At 42.0% G+C, this 17368-nt stretch overlaps 1 protein-coding gene across 1 annotated transcript in view; it reads left to right on the top strand.

Annotated features, from left to right (window-relative positions):
- Positions 1-16812, top strand: part of FLT3 (fms related receptor tyrosine kinase 3) — a 45323-nt gene extending 28511 nt beyond the window's left edge. The window contains exons 10-24 of the mRNA XM_075084219.1: positions 1616-1722; positions 2840-2951; positions 4677-4855; positions 6309-6421; positions 6520-6652; positions 6742-6846; positions 8151-8261; positions 10305-10458; positions 10818-10948; positions 11330-11454; positions 11822-11944; positions 12537-12648; positions 12732-12831; positions 14150-14255; positions 15219-16812. Of these exons, the coding sequence (XP_074940320.1) occupies positions 1616-1722; positions 2840-2951; positions 4677-4855; positions 6309-6421; positions 6520-6652; positions 6742-6846; positions 8151-8261; positions 10305-10458; positions 10818-10948; positions 11330-11454; positions 11822-11944; positions 12537-12648; positions 12732-12831; positions 14150-14255; positions 15219-15353 (1846 nt within the window). The 3' untranslated portion in view covers positions 15354-16812. The remainder of the gene's footprint in view (positions 1-1615; positions 1723-2839; positions 2952-4676; positions 4856-6308; positions 6422-6519; positions 6653-6741; positions 6847-8150; positions 8262-10304; positions 10459-10817; positions 10949-11329; positions 11455-11821; positions 11945-12536; positions 12649-12731; positions 12832-14149; positions 14256-15218) is intronic.
- The last annotated feature ends 556 nt before the right edge of the window (positions 16813-17368 follow it).

The raw sequence follows: 17368 nt of genomic DNA, 5'->3' as shown, positions 1-17368 counted from the left end.
GTTTTGAGAGATTCTTTCACAATTTCCATTTCCTACTTGCTTTTGTTGACTCGCTGTTTTAGCACGCTGCTGATTTTCACTTCCCTCCTAAAAGCAAATGAGTTTTCATACACAGAATGACCTCTGATAAATTTATAATATTTATCCCACGTCCACTTATATTTTCAGTTATCAAAGACACTCATTTTTCATTATTTTCTCATTATTTCATTAGTATTTAATCCTTCAGACCTAGGATTTCAAAAGCAACAAATGAGTTGTGGTTTATCCTGCCTTCAGTATCTATTTTGAGGCAGCTTAAAAGGGATCTATTTTTAAAAGTCCCTGAGTTCAGGGACACCTTTTAGGCCATTTCAGATCAAGGCATTCAAAAGTCAATAACTATATGGAGGTGATGCCTTAGTCAGAAGGCGAAAGTGCCAGTGGCTTCAATGTGAGTTTTCTTGCTTTAGAATTGCAAGGTGATACCTGGTGTCTTAGTTAATTTGTATGTATCTTGCTTAATGAGAAACACCCTGATTTTGGTTATCTAGATTTCTTGTTCCAAGCTCATTGCTACTTTCTCTTACTTCGCAGATTACTGGTATATGCTGTTGTTTTTCTGTCTGTTTCAAACTCCCTGATATGTCTGCTTGTCTTTACCACTGAATTTGAGTTGGGGGTCCCCTACCCAGTTTTCGTTGAGCAGTCTGCTAAACATCTGGTCCCAAAATGGCAGCAACTAAACCTAAGAAAAGGTTTTCTTGAGCGCTTTTCTGACTACAGTGAGTTGCAATAGCTGTCATTTAAATATGATGATGGTCCTGACAATAATAACGCAGCCAAAAGGACAGAAATAGGATGCCATCTCTGTAAGATATATTCCCTTCTCCCGGCCTCATCCCGTGTCCCATAAACCAGTGATTCAACAGGTCAGTTGTCTAGGAATCTTTAAGTCTCTGTAGTCCTCCGTTGTTAGCTTCTGCCCAGGGACTTGTTAGAGCCCTCCCTCACTGTTTCCACTGTCACAAGCCATTTCCTGCATGGTTGGGGTCTTGGTTTGCTGCCATCACCATAGGGGTTTGTAGAAGGCTGGCCTTCCTCCTGCAGAAATATCTTAGTGGTTGGTCCTCAGTCTCATTCATAATGAAGTTCCAATGATGATCTCATTTCTGAGTTTCTGTCAGATCTTTCCATTTGGAGAGGTTTTTCTCATAAGATCCTAACTGTCATGGTTATTTCCTAATACTGTTTATCATATGAACTCGAAACTCCCATCAAAATCCTTTGGAGAGTAGAGAGTTTGATCCTTTGCAGGTCTTAGCATCTGTGCCAGGATGTGTTTTATACCTTGTCTTCAATGGACTGGTAACAAAATCAGAGCCTGACAGCCCAGATGCACTCCAGGAGCTATGAGGAAAACTGCAGAATGAAATCAATACTGCAGGAAAAAAATATCCTCTTATCAAAACAGTTACATTCTGGGGCTTATATTCTCTAATGAAAAATTATTTAGTCTGGCTTCCTCATTAGAAGATGTTGAATTGTTTCAAACATATATATGAGTTTTAACTAAATTTAAAATGTTTTTCAAGTCAATCTTTTGTCCTTTTCCTGACTTTTCTTTGCTCCACAGCATTTCATCAAAGTTCTGCAACCATCAGCACCAGTCTGGGATATATGTATTTTATGCTGAAAATGATGACACGGTCGTGACAAAAAATTTCACTCTGTACGTGAGAAGTAAGTGACAAAATGATCCCTGTGAAGATTTGGCAAAGCCTGGGATTTTGCCACTGATATAAATGGAGTTAATATGTTGCTTTTCCCTTGGTGTTCTCCATTTAATTTACATAAATTTATTGTTAAAAATGGAGGAACATGAGGCAAAAATGTGGTTATCTGTGCTTCACTACTGAAATCCAGGCACTGGGTCAGAGAAGGATGCTGGCTGCTTGTGGGTCATGTTTCTTGTGTTGGTCAGCAATGGAGAACAGAGGAAGAGGAGGAAGTTATTAATTTTTTTTCTCTTCATAAGCAGAGAGGACAGAATGTGAGAAATTAATCATATATTGAGAAAATTAATACTTCTTAAGAAAACCACTTAGCCTAGGAGCTCAGTAAAATACAGTGACTGTATTCTAACCCTACAGAGCTGGAATATATGTGGCTGCTGTAGAGACCACATGAGATACACAGTGAGAGAAAACACTTATCCTCATCAGGTGTTAGCTTTCTACGGTGTGTTTATGTCATTTTTTTCCTAATGGCATTTGTGAGTTAATGCAGTTAGTCTGGAGACCCTTTGGTGTGTGACACATATGCTAGGGCCACGCTACCTCGTACGCCCCTGCCCACGATTCGCACACATGCACAGTCTTGCCCAGTACTCAGTTCTGCAGTGTGACTGCAGCATCTCACCCTTTTTCTACATCAGGGAGCATGATTTATTATATATTATTTATACAGGGATCCTCTGTGCACATTTTGTATGAGCCGGACACCCCGAACTGGGGTATCAGGGGAGTCCTAGGTCAGACTGCTTGCTCCAAGTCAGATAAGCAGAAGTCAAGACTTCTGATTTTGGCTGTGCCACTGTTTTGGTCTGGCTGTGCCTGTACAGAGAAGTGGCTGCTCCCCTTGCCTTGCCCATACTGCCATCCCACAGAACCGAGGTGTGGGGCTGGAGGAAGGAGGAGGACTGAGGGCTGCACCCAGCTCTCACAGTGACATGTGAGTGGGTTATTTTGAAAACACAGAAGCAGATCTTGGTCTCAGCAGACGTAGCATTGCCACATAAACATAAAGGTTTTCGTCACTGAAGTGCTGACAGAAATTGTCCTGTGTTATCTTGTTGCAGGAAAGCCTGAAGTAACGATGCAGCTGTTGTTCAAGCAGATCTCCTGCGTCGCTGACAGTTACCCTGCCTCATCCTGGGTTTGGAGGAACTGTCCCGAACTGAACTCGTCCAAGTAAATCATTTTCCCTCTTTTTGATTTATTGCAAAGACCATAGCTGAGCTATCCCTGGTTAAATGAAGACTGTCCTGTAAGAAGCTAAGTGTAAAACGCAGCCCCAACTGTTTGTACAAGGGGACATGGTGGCCCACTCCAGGGAACCAGATCACCAAAACTAGGCAAAGTTTTCAATGTTTTAACTGGCATCAAATGAAGTCTATAAAGATCTGTATCTCAGGCTCTTTACACTGAAATAAACCTCACTGGGTTTATATCAAGAGTTAGGTAGTTACAAAGTCCAACCTAAGTTTTTCTCTTGGCCTGTCAAACTTAGAAGACATTCAGGGAATGCATTGGTTAGTATGAGCTTGCTTAATTGATTAAACTTTCATTAATGCAGCTGTTACAGTGACCTGTAACCAAAGCCAGTAAAGTCAGTCAGAGCGTTTCCAGTAAAGTTAGTGAGAACCTTTCCGTTTCCTCTATTTATTTAGGGCAATGCGTCAAGCCCTAAAATTTCAAGAGGTGCTGAAACAGCTTTGAGCTGCTTTATGAATTCTGCAGTTTTTATTTTAGATGTGCCAAAAAGCTAATAATCCCACAGTGTAGAAGAGTATTGGGTCAAATTATGTTTTGGAAAACTGTGGATAAAGCTCTAAGTATTTTAACGGGATATGATAAAAAATACTAGACAATTTTTCTCTTCCATAGCTCTGAAAAGGCTTCCTAACATCAATCTGTTTGTGCAGAAATGCCAGATGAAAGAAAACATCCAGCTAGTGAGTTTCAAATACTCCTTAAAACAGCTTGCTGGAAAGAAAATGCTGTGACATTTCTTTTCTTGAGAACTTCCACACATAGAAGATAGTACTCCGTGTAGAGCTGAATAAATTTTATTTACTTAGTTACCTCCTCATTTATTTATGTGGACAGTAAGTTAGGCAGCCAGTTGATGAATGATGGAAAAGCTAAAGGTCAAAATTATCTCTGTGTGGGCTTCCTTTACTTCCAGTATAGCGTACCCTCTTTCTACATATTGGGTCTTAAAGTCATTAATAGAATCATAGAATAGAATCATAGAATTATAGAATGGTTTGAGTTGGAAGGGACCTTTAGAGGTCATCTAGTCCAGCCGCCCCTGCAATGAGCAGGGACATCTTCAGCTAGATCAGGTTGCTCAGAGCCTCAGTAATACAGGGTTGATGCCCTAATTCTCACTCATCTTGAGTGAAACTTCATCCTTGAAGTCATATACCTTCAGGAAAATGAGTTAGAGCTTTTACTGTGGGTTCATTTTGTAGTTATTGTTTTAGTAACAGCTCATTTGGAGCTGCTCAGCAGTTTGACTGTTTGAGGTAAAGGTGAAAATAGCGGGAATAGATACAGGGGGGCGGGGGTGGAGGGTTGGGGGTGTGGAGGTGTCAGCTGTGAAATTGGTGGAGGTCCCAGAGGTCAGGGGGTGCAGGTGCCCTGCCAGGGCAGTGGTGGAGAGTGGGAGTGAGCCCAATGAGGGAGGTAGGGAGCCCAATTCACCTCCTGCTGACCCTGCCATGTCAATCACCTGAAAATGAGACTGGCAACCGCCCTGAAGCCTCATGCTAACAGTGACAAAAACCAAGGCCATCTGTCCCTCCCTGCCTTCCAACACGGACATAAGACATGTTTTGAAACATCCCACCTTCTCCCTTGGAAAATGCCACTCTGAGCCAAAAATCAGAACTGGTGTCCTTTCTTTTTCAGCTGTACAGAAGAAATCACCGAAGGGATTCACAACTTCTTGCCAGAGAGGAGATCCCTGGGGTCGTGGATTTCAAGCAGTACTTTAGATGTAAAGGACACAGCAACAACGTTCTCCATTGAGTGCTGTGCAAACAATTCTGCCGGTTTAGCCTGTGAAAAAAGTTTCATTAACCTGTCAGGTACCCTAAGCGAGTGCTTTAGCACAGATTCTCACTTAAAGCTAGTGTGGCAGAACTTACAGTATTTTTTATCTGGCTAAATGGCTGACCATGCAACGGCATTGCAGGTAAAACACACATGCTCTGTGTATGCAGTGTGGGAAATGATGAGTGAATGGGAAACCCAGGTCCCTTTTCTCTAGTCCCAAAGCAGGGGCCTCCCTGACTAAAATGAGCAGGAATTTCACATGAATGGGAGGTGCAGGATGGAGCCATGGCAATATTGGGGTCTGCTTTTTTATTTCCTTTTAGTAATCTCTACCTGAAACCTGGAGGCATCAACTTTGGGAAGAGCTGAAGGCACTTTGGCAGCTGGTGGCAGGTGTTGGCTCTTATTCCTCTCCTGGAGGTCACTGTGGTGCTGCCAGAAATGCCTGTGGGAGCTCTCCTCACCCCATGGAGGTTATCGCATGCCTGAGCAAGAGCAAGACTGAGCAAAGAGACCCACTCAAGGGTCAGGCCCTGTCTGGGAAGCAGGAGCAAGTAGTAGGAGAGAGGAGTTCTTAAACTGCTGTAGGCAGTTGGCAGAAGGCCAAGCTCTGGTTTGAGAACAACTGTAAGGTCTCGCTTCTTGTAGGGGACATGAGAGATTCTTTCCTTGTTGAACAAGAAAATCATTACGATTATTTGCCCATGCACTTATACTTGTAACACCATATACATCCCATAGGGCAAAATATTTCAGTTATAGGGAACATGCTGTGACACCTGGGAAGTGTTCTGAAGCACCCAGATATTTGCAGTACAGAGGTTTCCTTTGTCATGAATAAACAAGCTGTTTGGTGCTTTTGACTACAGTTGACAGAAGCTGTGATGCCTGACAAGAGTTTGAGCATTTATGTTGAAATTACAATAGAAAGTAAACATAATACTTATGCTCTTAGAAACTACCAGAATATGAGGGTAGGTTTCAGGTAACACTCACCTATGCACTGCTGCCTTATAGTATGCTCTTGACTTGTTAAAAGAGTTCCTGGCTAAGCAGCAGAGCAATGCTCCAAGCAGGTTGTGTGCGCTCCATCCGCTGATAACAGGTGCTTCGGTATCTGATGTACATTGCTTGGGGGAAGGCACAGGCAGAGAAGGAAGACAAAATGAGAAGAATAATTGTTCCTGTTTATGTTCACCATGTCCAGTCTGTGAATTACACCAACACCTCCATGCACTTAGATTTCTTAACTGGTGTAGCTTTTTTTTTTAATGAAAACAGATGTCATGATTACCCAGCATTTAACGCCTCCTGCCCAGCTCCTTGCTTTGTATGTGGCTCCATCTCATTCCCTGTGCAAAGGAGGCTCAGGCATGAGAGGACTGCAAGCTGGCAGAACTGACCAAGCCACCATGGGTTCTCCTTGCACCTTTAGCTGTACACCTGAGCTCTGATTCAGTGGGTAGTAATATGTATCTCTTAAAGTTGCAGGTGCCGTTTCTTCCCCTCAGGACGATGCTGTGTTCCATGTCTCTGTTGGATTTTTCCTCCTATTGATCGCTTTTTTGTTTGCATTCATTTTTCGTAAATACAAAAAGGTAAGAGCAAACATAAATACCGACTCCTTCATGTTTTGTTCCTACCAGCGTGTTTTTTCTTCTCTAAGACTTATTCCACTTTTTTTTTTCTTCCAAAGCAATATAGATATGAAAGCCAGTTGCAAATGATTCAGATGATAGGCCCATCGGATAACGAGTACCTCTACATCGACTTCAGAGAATTTGAATATGATCTCAAATGGGAATTTCCCAGGGAAAATCTGGAATTCGGTGAGCAGTCCACAAGGCAACCCACAATGCTGGAGTAGTAGCCTGTACTGTAGCAGTTGCAAATAATATTGGCATATTGTGTCTTGTAGGACAAGTCCTTGGTTCTGGGGCTTTTGGGAAAGTGGTGAATGCAACAGCTTATGGAATTAGCAATGCAGGTGATTCAGTCCAGGTTGCAGTCAAAATGCTAAAAGGTATGATAAACTTTGGGTGTGTTTTGCAAGCAGTGATACATTCTAGTGGCTCCAAAGCAGAACCGGAGTTGGAAATCCCTTTATATACAGACTTGTAGCAATTACACCACACAAATGCTTGGCTTCAAAATCCTTTCAAAATCCTGTTAAAGTTTAGAAAAGTAGTGCTGAAGTGCCGTCTTCATGCAGCACGTTGCATTTTGTCCTATGTGCCATAGATCTGCGTTGTGTAGGGAAGGATGGAGCTGCTCTGCTCTAAAGAGGACAAATGCAAATTCACAGTGCAGATTAGCCTGCTGGTCACACTGGTGACTCTGTGGACTTTGGTGTGAGGTCCCTTTTTCTTGTAGTGCTGTCTAGCTGTTGCACTCCCTTCGCCTCTATGTCTGAGCCAGCTTGTTTGCAAAACTTCCAGCACATCTTCCTGTAGTCTTTTCTTCTCGATAACACAAAATAATTTCTTTCCATCCCTCCTTATGGGTCAGGCTTCTTAAACTTCTAATCCTCCTTGCTGCTTTGTTCTGGCCTCTCTGAACTGTCTTGACTCCTCATAAAAGCAGTGTCTAGAAGCAAGCGTCCCCAGCAGCAAGAAGAGGATGAGGGCTGCCTCACTGGGTCCTGAGTAGCACAACCCTGTTGATACACAACAGGATGAGCATTGGCAGCAGTACCAGCACCTTGCTCACCTGTGTGCCCTCACAGTCCCTTCCTGCCAGCACTGCCATCCACTTCCTCATCTCCTGTTGGCACATGTGGATCAGCTTTACACTTCCTTGGTCCACTCCTTTGCAGTTGCCTTTGTGGGAGTTCATCTTGATGATTTTGGTTCACATCCCCAATTCAATGAGATTTTGAGGACCAAATGCTTGCTGAAAAACAAGCCTAAAGCTACTACTGAAACACAGGGTGGCCTTCTTAGCTATGGGATCTCAACTGGTTGTGTGCCATATGGCTGCTAGGACATTTTTTCTCATAACATTTCTCTCCAACAGGGTTGACTGCCATTTTTTCTGTGCTTGTGAACACCTTAATACACTGCTGTCATTCCTTGCCAGCCTAAGAATGACAAATATTAACATTTTATGTCTGCTTTACCAACCATTCAAATGATACACACTCACACACACATTTACTTTCCACCTTTGGCTAAATCTTTTTATAGCGTACAAAAATTTTTAGGATGTTCTCAAATGTACTTTCAGTCCAATTAATTTGAAATTAAGACTTGGGTGTGGCAAAGCATCACAACCATTTACATTTTTAATTCTTTGCTGGAGATTTCCAAATCTGTGTTACTTTTACAGAAAAACCTGATGCTTCAGAAAAAGATGCTCTAATGTCTGAGCTGAAAATGATGACTCACATTGGAAGCCATGAAAATATTGTGAACCTACTAGGAGCTTGTACTGTGTCAGGTAACTTGTGGAAAGGTACAAATTAAAATGTTTAGGCTAAGGAGGACTCCTGAGCAGAAAAGAAGTATCAAAAATTGGTTACTGAAAGCAGTATTAAAAACATCCAAGACATAATTAATCACCTGTTCTACTCTGCTGCTGATCCCCTCTTCACCTGAGTCCTGTCTTTGCCCAACCATATTTGCTGTTCTGCGCCAGCCTAAAATAAGACGAAAATGAAATTAAATCAAAGTTAAGGCCATGCGTGTCTATGGAAACGGGTCCTTTCTAATTGAACTTGCATGAAGTGAAACAATAACCATTCTATGGAAGAACTTTTCCTTTTACAATGGTGATGGCACTGATATGGGCCAGTTTATTAAATGAAAAGGAAAAGCTTATCTGGTTTAAGATACCTTTGTATCCACATGATTCTGTTCACATAAGAAATTTTATTTTGTTTTTTTTAATCAGGTGGCTCACCAAATAGTAAAGTTGTAGAAAGAAAGGAAAAAATGGCTAAAGGCTAGACAGGAAAGAAAATAAACTGAAAAAAGAGCCGGAGTGGGTGGGACACTCAAAGAAAGAAGAGGAGAGAAGCAAATAATGAAAAAAGAGAAAACTTTTTAAAGGACTGAATGTAAAAATAAACCTGAAGATGGAAAGAACTAAGCAAAAATGAACTAAGATGAAAATGGCATGATATTACCACTAATTAATTATTGTGCGACTTGAGATATCACTGAGGCAACATACATGGATATTCCTGTCCCAAGAACTCCCCTTCTGGCCAGTCCAGCAGTGAACAGGAGCAGGTGGAGAGAGGCTAAAGAACAGATCGCCTCCGGGAAAGGGCAGGATTTAGCCAGTGTTTGCTCATATCATGAACTCTAACACCTGCCACTGAAAAACTTGATAGATTTTCTGCCATGGATATTTATTAAGTCAGAAAGACCAAAGATAACAGTTAACTCGTTTCCCCAGTTTGCATCAACAGCAATACTGTCGTGCAAAGACATTTAAGGCATAAGAGGAAAGCATAGAAATAGATCATTGTTGGTGGCTGTAGCTGATTTGAAATTACACAGGCTGCCACTGCGTTCTGGAAAACTCAGCAGGTGTGATGGTGTAGGCAGGAGAGCTGCAGGGGAGACTGCTCAGTCTGGCAAGGTAGGGCGGGGACACTTCCAGCCTTGTCCAAGTCCCATGTTCAGAAGCATTTCCATGGCTCTCCAGACTTCACATCCATCCTCTGAGAGACTTTGCAGGCTTTTCACAGTGTGCCCTACCTTCCTTGACAGGGCCCTTCCTGCAGAAAAGTCCACAAATTCATATTTGGTCTTTCTTAGCCAGAAGTGGTGGTGCCAAGCATAAAACTTTGCAGGGGTGATGTGTGACCACCCTGAGCTCTCCCCGGGCCATTCGCTCTGCTCCTGCTGGCTTGTCGTGGCTTTCCTCTGAGCCTGCCTGGTTGGGAATTGGAGGTGTTTTTCCTTTCTTGAGAAAGTGGCCTTACCAGTGCTCCACTCAGACATATTCCCTTGCAAGATCTTTCCCTCCTTTAGTTCCTCTCAGCAAGTACACTTGGTTTTCAGGTGGCCCCATGGAAAAAAAAAGGGATATTTCTAGAGCATGAAGGTAGTGCAGATAAATGAAAGGTCGAAGGATACCAATTCACATCATCAAGATAATTAGCAGGGGTCATCTTTTGCTTGAGCCATGTATGGTTTAGACAATATGTTGCATCTTTATAGCCTGTGCTGTCCTCCCCAGTGCCATTGGTGTGAGGAAGGATGTTTATACCCTCACAGGGATTTACGATCCACCTTGGGAGATGCACCACAGGGAAAAATCAGCTATATAGGCTTTCCAAAGGGTAGTTTACAGTCAGTAACTACAGTCAGTAAACATCACCTGCCCATCAGTAAAAGTTATCTACCTGGGAAGGGAAGATGCTTGGGACATGTAATACAGATTAGTCCTGGGAGAAGATGAGGCATCATTAGGGCTTTAATAGGGATTGCTATAGATAGCAGGAGGCGTTTACATTTCCAACTATTTCAGGACCAATCTACTTGATATTTGAATACTGTTGCTATGGTGACCTTCTAAACTACTTAAGGAGCAAGAGGGAAAAGTTTCACTGGACACTGATGGATATTTTTAAACAGCACAACTTCAGCTTTTACCACAATATCCATTTGGACCAAAATTCCAGGTAAAGCATTCAGCAACAGTTCAATACTTTACAAAGCTACTGTCTCTTTTTAAGCAGCATTCTCAGCTGTGCTGTAAACTGGTGAAATTATTGAATCCCTGAGAGTATGCTTTCACATACTTTAGTAAGCACTGCCTTGGGAGGAACTGACTTTTGATTCTACATATGATGTTCTCTGCACTGGACTGCAAAAGACAAGCAACTTCTTGCTTCTCTTCCCAGTTTTGAGAAGACTCATGTCTGTGCCCAGATTTTTAATAGCAATAACTGATCATGCTTTTTCACTGCAAAACAATTTATGTGTAGAAGATTATGTGATCCACTGTGTGTAACCTTTGAAAATGTGTCACCCACTCCAGGAAGGGAACTCACCTGAAGTACAATGTGAATATGACTGTATGCAGAGAAGATGAATTTGAAATCACACAAAGAAGTCAAAACATAAATGTGACATCTGTATCAAATGGAACAGTGCTGTATTCTGAGGAAGGTAAGAGATCAGTTGCTTTTATTGCTAGTAATTATGTTACTATTTTATTTATTATATTATTGATCCAACTGGAATAGATTCAGTGACACAGGAGGCTCCTTTCTATCATACGTCTCTCTTCCCTCTTGGCAGGAGTTTTGGTGGAGAAGGATTCAACAACACTTAAGACCAGAGGCTTACATTTCTGGTCACGTTATACATAGTATTTGAGTATGAAAATGCTCTTTGCTTTATTTTGTGTCTGAGCAAAGGATGCAAAAGATGGATATTCTTTGTGATGCCTTTGGTAGGAGCATGTGAACATGCTTAAAACAGTCAGTGGAATTAATCAGAGAGTGAGGAAGCGCATGGAAAACTCATACTTTTGGTTAATTTTTACAGATAAAATTAAGCATGCAAGCAGACAGAAGGATGAAGACGAGGATTTTAATGTGCTTACTTTTGAAGACCTTCTTTGCTTCTCTTACCAAGTCGCCAAAGGAATGGAGTTTCTTGAGTCCAAATCGGTATGGTGAAGGGTAGCAAATCGTTTAGATAGAAAAGACGGTAAAAATAGGTCAGTCTATAAAAGGCAGACTGCAGAACAGAGCCACAGAGTGGCAGGCTTGAACTATACCTCCTTCCCTGGCTTTACACCAAGACTAGATTGCAGTTTTAGGCATGACCCTGAGTAAGAAGTGGCTGCATTACACACTTCTGCCTGCCCTGGCCCTGTCCTTTGCCATGAGCAGCTGGGGACTGTCCAGCTTACTCATTCTCCAAAACGTTTGAGTGGAAGGAGGCACCAATTCAGAGAGCTCTGTGTGAGGCAAACGAATTATCTCCTTCTGATACCAAATGCTGCAGAGCCTTAACCCATCCTTTCCTTCTAAGTGCATTCACAGAGACCTTGCTGCCCGGAATATACTAGTGACCCAGGGAAAAGTGGTGAAAATATGTGACTTTGGGCTTGCCAGAGATGTAGTGAACGACTCCAACTACATCGTCAGGGGCAATGTAAGTTCCTGAGTGCTCTCTATTTTTCATACCATTGTAAGAATGATAAGGAACCAAGAAAGTACAGACAGTGCAGAAATCTCACTTTTTCCTGCCCTTGGCAAATGCAAATTCTTAGCTTTTAATTAACCTGATCAAGCTAGTACTGTAAGTGAGATGGCACCCATGTCCTTTCTAAAGCGCACTGAAACCATTGATGGAAGTGCTGGGAATTGTTTTCTGTTATAGACAACGATAGTATAGGAACAATAGCATATGCGTGGGGTACAACAAATCCTCCAGCTATATGAAGAAGTACAGGGTGAATATCTCCATCCAAGTTACTCACTCTGGAATTCAGAGGAGGGAAGAAGGCTTTTCCAGGGCTGAGCTCATCTCTTTCTTAAATAGTAATATAAAATGGATGAGATGAATTGGCTCCTTAGAAGTGCCTGTTTGTCTCTCTACGGAAATTTAAAGGGGCTACTAAGAGAGGCCCGGCTTTTCAAATAGAAAACATGAATTGATCCAATGAAGCAGTGAGAACTACAGTGAGTCATCTAGAAAGCCTGTGTCACAGCATGACATGGCCTCCTTCCCCCTGTCTGTACAGGCTCGTTTACCAGTTAAATGGATGGCTCCTGAAAGCTTATTCGAGAGGACGTACACAATGAAGAGTGATGTCTGGTCTTATGGAATATTACTATGGGAAATATTCTCTTTGGGTATGTTCTGTAATGCAACAAAAGAGCACTGCTTGGTTTTGGCAACTTCTGAATTAATGTGTGTTCTCCAATATTTTTCACAGGTGTAAATCCCTACCCTGGTATTCAGGTTGATACAAACTTCTACAAATTAATACAAAGTGGATTTAAAATGGACCCACCGTACTATGCTACAAAAGATGTGTAAGTGTATTTCCTGAGTGAAGCACAGCATGGGAATTTACATTTACTAGGTCACTGTTTGTATGAGCTTTTCTTTATTGTACACTGTACCTTGCTCAAAAGAAGTTGCAAAAGGTGAGATCTTCCTCTAACTCTGAAAAGGCTTCTTGATCATGCAGGTTTTGTCCTAAAGCAGAACTGATTAAAACTAAAGGTTATGTGTGTTTGAAAGGACTAATTTATTATCTTTAATTATGCCTTATTATCTTTAATTGTGCCTTTCTTTCCCAGAGACCTTCTTGTTCCCAGGTCACAAACTTCTTTTCTTTTTCTTTGTTTTTTCTTTTTGCAAAAGCTGTGTTATACCATATTAATTTTTAATATTAACTAAATCTCTGGTGATTTTCTCTAAACTATTTTTTTTAATTGAGTTTAGCATGTGTGATTCGGTTCCAGGTTCCAGGAGGTTAGGGATCCTCTTAGGGAAAAACCCTGCTAAGGAACAGTTGGCAGGAGCTATTCCTGTGCTCTCAGCACATGAATTTCAGCTTGTGCCTCTGTGCCGGGGTAGGCTCTTCCTAGAGGTACCCCAGAGGACAAGAGAAGAGAAGGTGATGAGGAGCTACAAGACCTGGAGCATGGAGGAAAGGGAAGGACTTTGGGTTGTCGGAGCTCTTCTGGCAGACATTTCATAGATGGTCTAAGGACTCAGTGCCTTGCTATGGCACCATACTCTTCTCATCCTCTCCATGTAAAGACTGTGATGGTATTTAAGGTACAGGTGAAGCTGACAGATTGCTGTTGGGCTTATAAATATCAGGGAACCTATTGACCTGGTAAGTTTGCAAATGATTTTAGCAGATAGGTGCTGCACTGGTCCCTGGTGAAACTGCAAAATCTCTAAGGTGGCGTGTGAACTTCAAAAAGATTTTTGTGATGTCAAATTGCATAAAAAGACTTGATGTGAAAAGTCCCCTCAAGACTACAGAGTCTGCAAGGAGCAGGTTCAACCCCAGAGACAGACAGGAATTGTCTTCCTAACACTTTCTGTATGGAAGCTGGAAAACAAGGTTAGCATGCCAGTACGTGCGAGCCAGGGTAAAATCCTGGCCCCAGTCCTATGAGGAGGATTTTGCTAAGGACTCTGGTAAAGCCATGGTCTTCGTTTCACCCTTTGTCCTTATCTTTTCCTCTGATGCAACACATTCAAATCTGGCCTCTTACTGTAAAATTGTTCTGGTGCTCCATGATTCCCATCCAAATCCTGCACTTCCATGTAGTCACTTTCAGAGACTCCAACAGCTAATATACTTTCTATGTCACCTCTTTGCTCCTGCAGCTATCGTGTGATGCAGTCCTGTTGGGCCCTTGACTCCAGAAAAAGACCCTCTTTTTCTTGGCTCGTTTCTTCTCTTGCCTGTCAGCTGGCTGACGCAGAAGGAGCAGTAAGTAAACACAGAAAGGAGAAAAATCCTTCTTTTTTATTATTTTTGTGTAGCCCCATAGATCAAAATGAGCTTAGAAATAGTCTTCTGGTTTCTATTCAAGAGTGCCACGGTGTTGTGGGTACATTCACCGGGGATCTATGTAACAGTTTGGGTAAATTTTTTCTGCCATCAGAAGGAATCCTGATCTCCCTGATGAGATTTTCTTTCTTCCCACTGCCTGCACTGGCACTCTGGAAGGCTGAAATCTCAGCCTGTGCTACAGGACTGTGCCTCCCTGGTGCAGGAGCCAGTGCAGTTGGCTTTGGTGAGGCTGATAGCTGCCATAGGAGAGTGCCTGAGCCTGGACCACCTTCCAGGAATCTCATGGTGGGCCACTGTAGGTATGTGCTCCTATGTCCTCACAGACAGAGGATGTCATTCTCAAAGGTCAAAATAATAAACAGAATCTGAGGAAATCATATTCCATCCTTAACAGACTGTGATCTCTTCCTCAGGGAGGATAAGCAACTCCTTTCAAAACTAGTGATTCCTGCCTGGGCATCAGACACTTTTTCCTGGTGCAGTGTCCTTGCTAACCTGTTGGGATGTGGGGGCTATAATGACTCTCACCTTTCAGCCTGGAACCTCTCTGCAGACTGTTAGCCTGGCAGAAGCCGCTGAGTGTAGAGGCAAACCGATGAGCAACTTCAAAGCACTGTAGCTAGGAAAAAAAGTTCTCTGCAGTCCAGTGCCCTTCCTCGGCCCAGCTCTTTTTTGCTAGATAAGGTCCATCTTACTTAGGCAGCTGTCTGGGCTCCCTTTAGAGTCAGTGGGAAATAACAGGCAGATCCGAGTATGATTCTCCCTCAAGAGAAGGCGGGCTGTACTTTACAAGTGCCTGCTTCACAGGGAGAAAAGCAGTTATCCAAGTACAAAAAGCAATACAGGAAGATATATTTTATTTCCTCTTCCCAATTCTAGGTTTACCAGAATATGAAGAAAAATGTTTCTACACACAATTCCAGCATCAAAACTAAACCATGTGTAAGCAGGGATGAGGAATCTCTTCTATCCCCAACTGTGCTACAGCATGAAGACTCTCGGGTTGAAAAATAATCTAGGTTCTGGATTTGATCTCAGTATTTTCGTAAACTCTGTGTAGCATAGATGGTTTATATCACCACTAAGAAAAGAAAATGTTACCAGCTGCTGCTTTATTCACATTTTTGTTACTTTGAGGAGAAGACACAATTAATTTCTTTGAATTCAGCAAACACGTCTATCGCAAGACAAAAGCAACGGTCTTTTGGCTCTCTCTCCACAACTGGATATCTCTTTTCCTGTTTTTTTGTAAACAGTGTCTAATCAATGCATTGAATTCACAGTGTTCATGCCATATTGCAAGCAAGCACAAGAAAATCCATGGGTTTTTAGTCAATGTTTACAAGCACGGACTATGCATCTAGAGAGAACTGGTGTGATTTCCAGAAGTGCTACTCACATCTTGATCTCCAGATGTCAGTGAATGTTGGAAAACAAGGCCATTGGAGTAGCCAGCTTATGAAGCCCAGATTTTAAAACAGCAGCCTTGTATTACAACGAACTGTACATTTGAATGTGTACGACTGTCTTACCCTGAACATCTCAATTGCTGTGAAGTGCCTGATAGGTGTCCAGTTCAGGCAAGTGCATTTCATCGAGCTTTAGGTACGCAGGTGGTCTGTAGTCATCCAGATGATATTCTTCACCTGCTGATGAGAGCTAGACACTTACAGCAACTGTTTCCTTCCTACCTAAAATAAGCATCTAAAACAAACAGGAGTGATATTTGGAGATGACCTTCTGCCTCCCTGGTCTAGAAAATCCAGGTGGCAGTCTCCAACTGGCAGTCTCACTTCAAATGAGTGATAACCAATTCCAATGTTTGGGCTTTGTGTGTTTTAATAGCAGATAAAATGTTTATTTTTTTAAAGAAGTTGTCTTCTGTAGCAATTTAGGAGTGTAATATCATCACTCCCAGTTCCCAGAAGTCAGCCTGGGTGTATGAACCCTGCTGCAATAAAATGAGACTATTTCTTTATCTTTCTATCTCTTTATCTTTAACTTTCTCCCAGACTCCCAGGACAATAACCAGAGGCTTGATGGTTTCTAAATATAGATAAAAAGACACGTTGTTTTCTTTATGAGATTTGGGGGTTTGTAAATGTGGCTTTCATAATGATTAATGGCATACACTTGTCTACATCTCAGTGAATCAAGATGAGAATATACAGGTTAATAGTTTTCTTTTCTTTTACGTTTTACAAGATGCTAACTGCTGTTAGGATTTCCAGTGGCAAGTGTTATAAATTAATAACTGTTTGGTTAGAATATCCTATCATATAAATTGAGCTGCTCTTTACTAACATTGTCTGAAAATAATTCAATGTTGTAGTACAGCAATTATGATTTGTATATTTTTCTTAACATTGTTGAATTAGCAAGGAACCATTGATTTTTTAAGCAGATATAAACTGCTGAATAATAATTTGGAAATACAAAGATGGAAATAAAACTTTAACATTACATTTTCTGGAAAATATATATGACTTTTAACATACTCATATAACACAATTTCAAAGTGTTCAGCAACAAGACGTCACTGTTCAGCACTGTTGACGCGCAGCCTGCACCAGCTGGAAAGCGAGAGTTGAGTGTCTTTTGCAGACAGGAGTTTTCAGCCGCTGTAACCTTCAGAGCTAGAGGAGCTTAATGCTGACCTGGTTGTATCCAAGCCTAGCTGGCCCTGGAACCTAAGCAGGTGTGAACTTGGCTCATGGAGAGGCAGATGGGAATCCCATGTGCTTTAAAACATACCAGGGAGTTGTGTCAAGTGTCTTTCCATAAGATTAAGAAAGGAGCGGGCAGGGGTCTTCTGGCCCAATCATTGCTACTGAGCTGAGATTTGGGAATGTAAAGGCAAACAGAGAACCTTGGAGCTAACACGAACTCCTCTTGATGCACACGTGAACTGCAGCTCAGGCCATACGGCACCCTGTGAGGAAGTACAATCAGCAGAAAGACCTTCCTGGGTCTTGTGCACCTGCTACTCCATGCAGCAGAGAGGGATGGACCGAAGCTACAGGAGGTAT

The sequence above is a fragment of the Phalacrocorax aristotelis genome, chromosome 1, assembly GCF_949628215.1.
Source record: "Phalacrocorax aristotelis chromosome 1, bGulAri2.1, whole genome shotgun sequence".
Lineage (NCBI taxonomy): Eukaryota > Metazoa > Chordata > Aves > Suliformes > Phalacrocoracidae > Phalacrocorax > Phalacrocorax aristotelis.
This window is presented reverse-complemented; position numbering and strand designations above follow the sequence as displayed.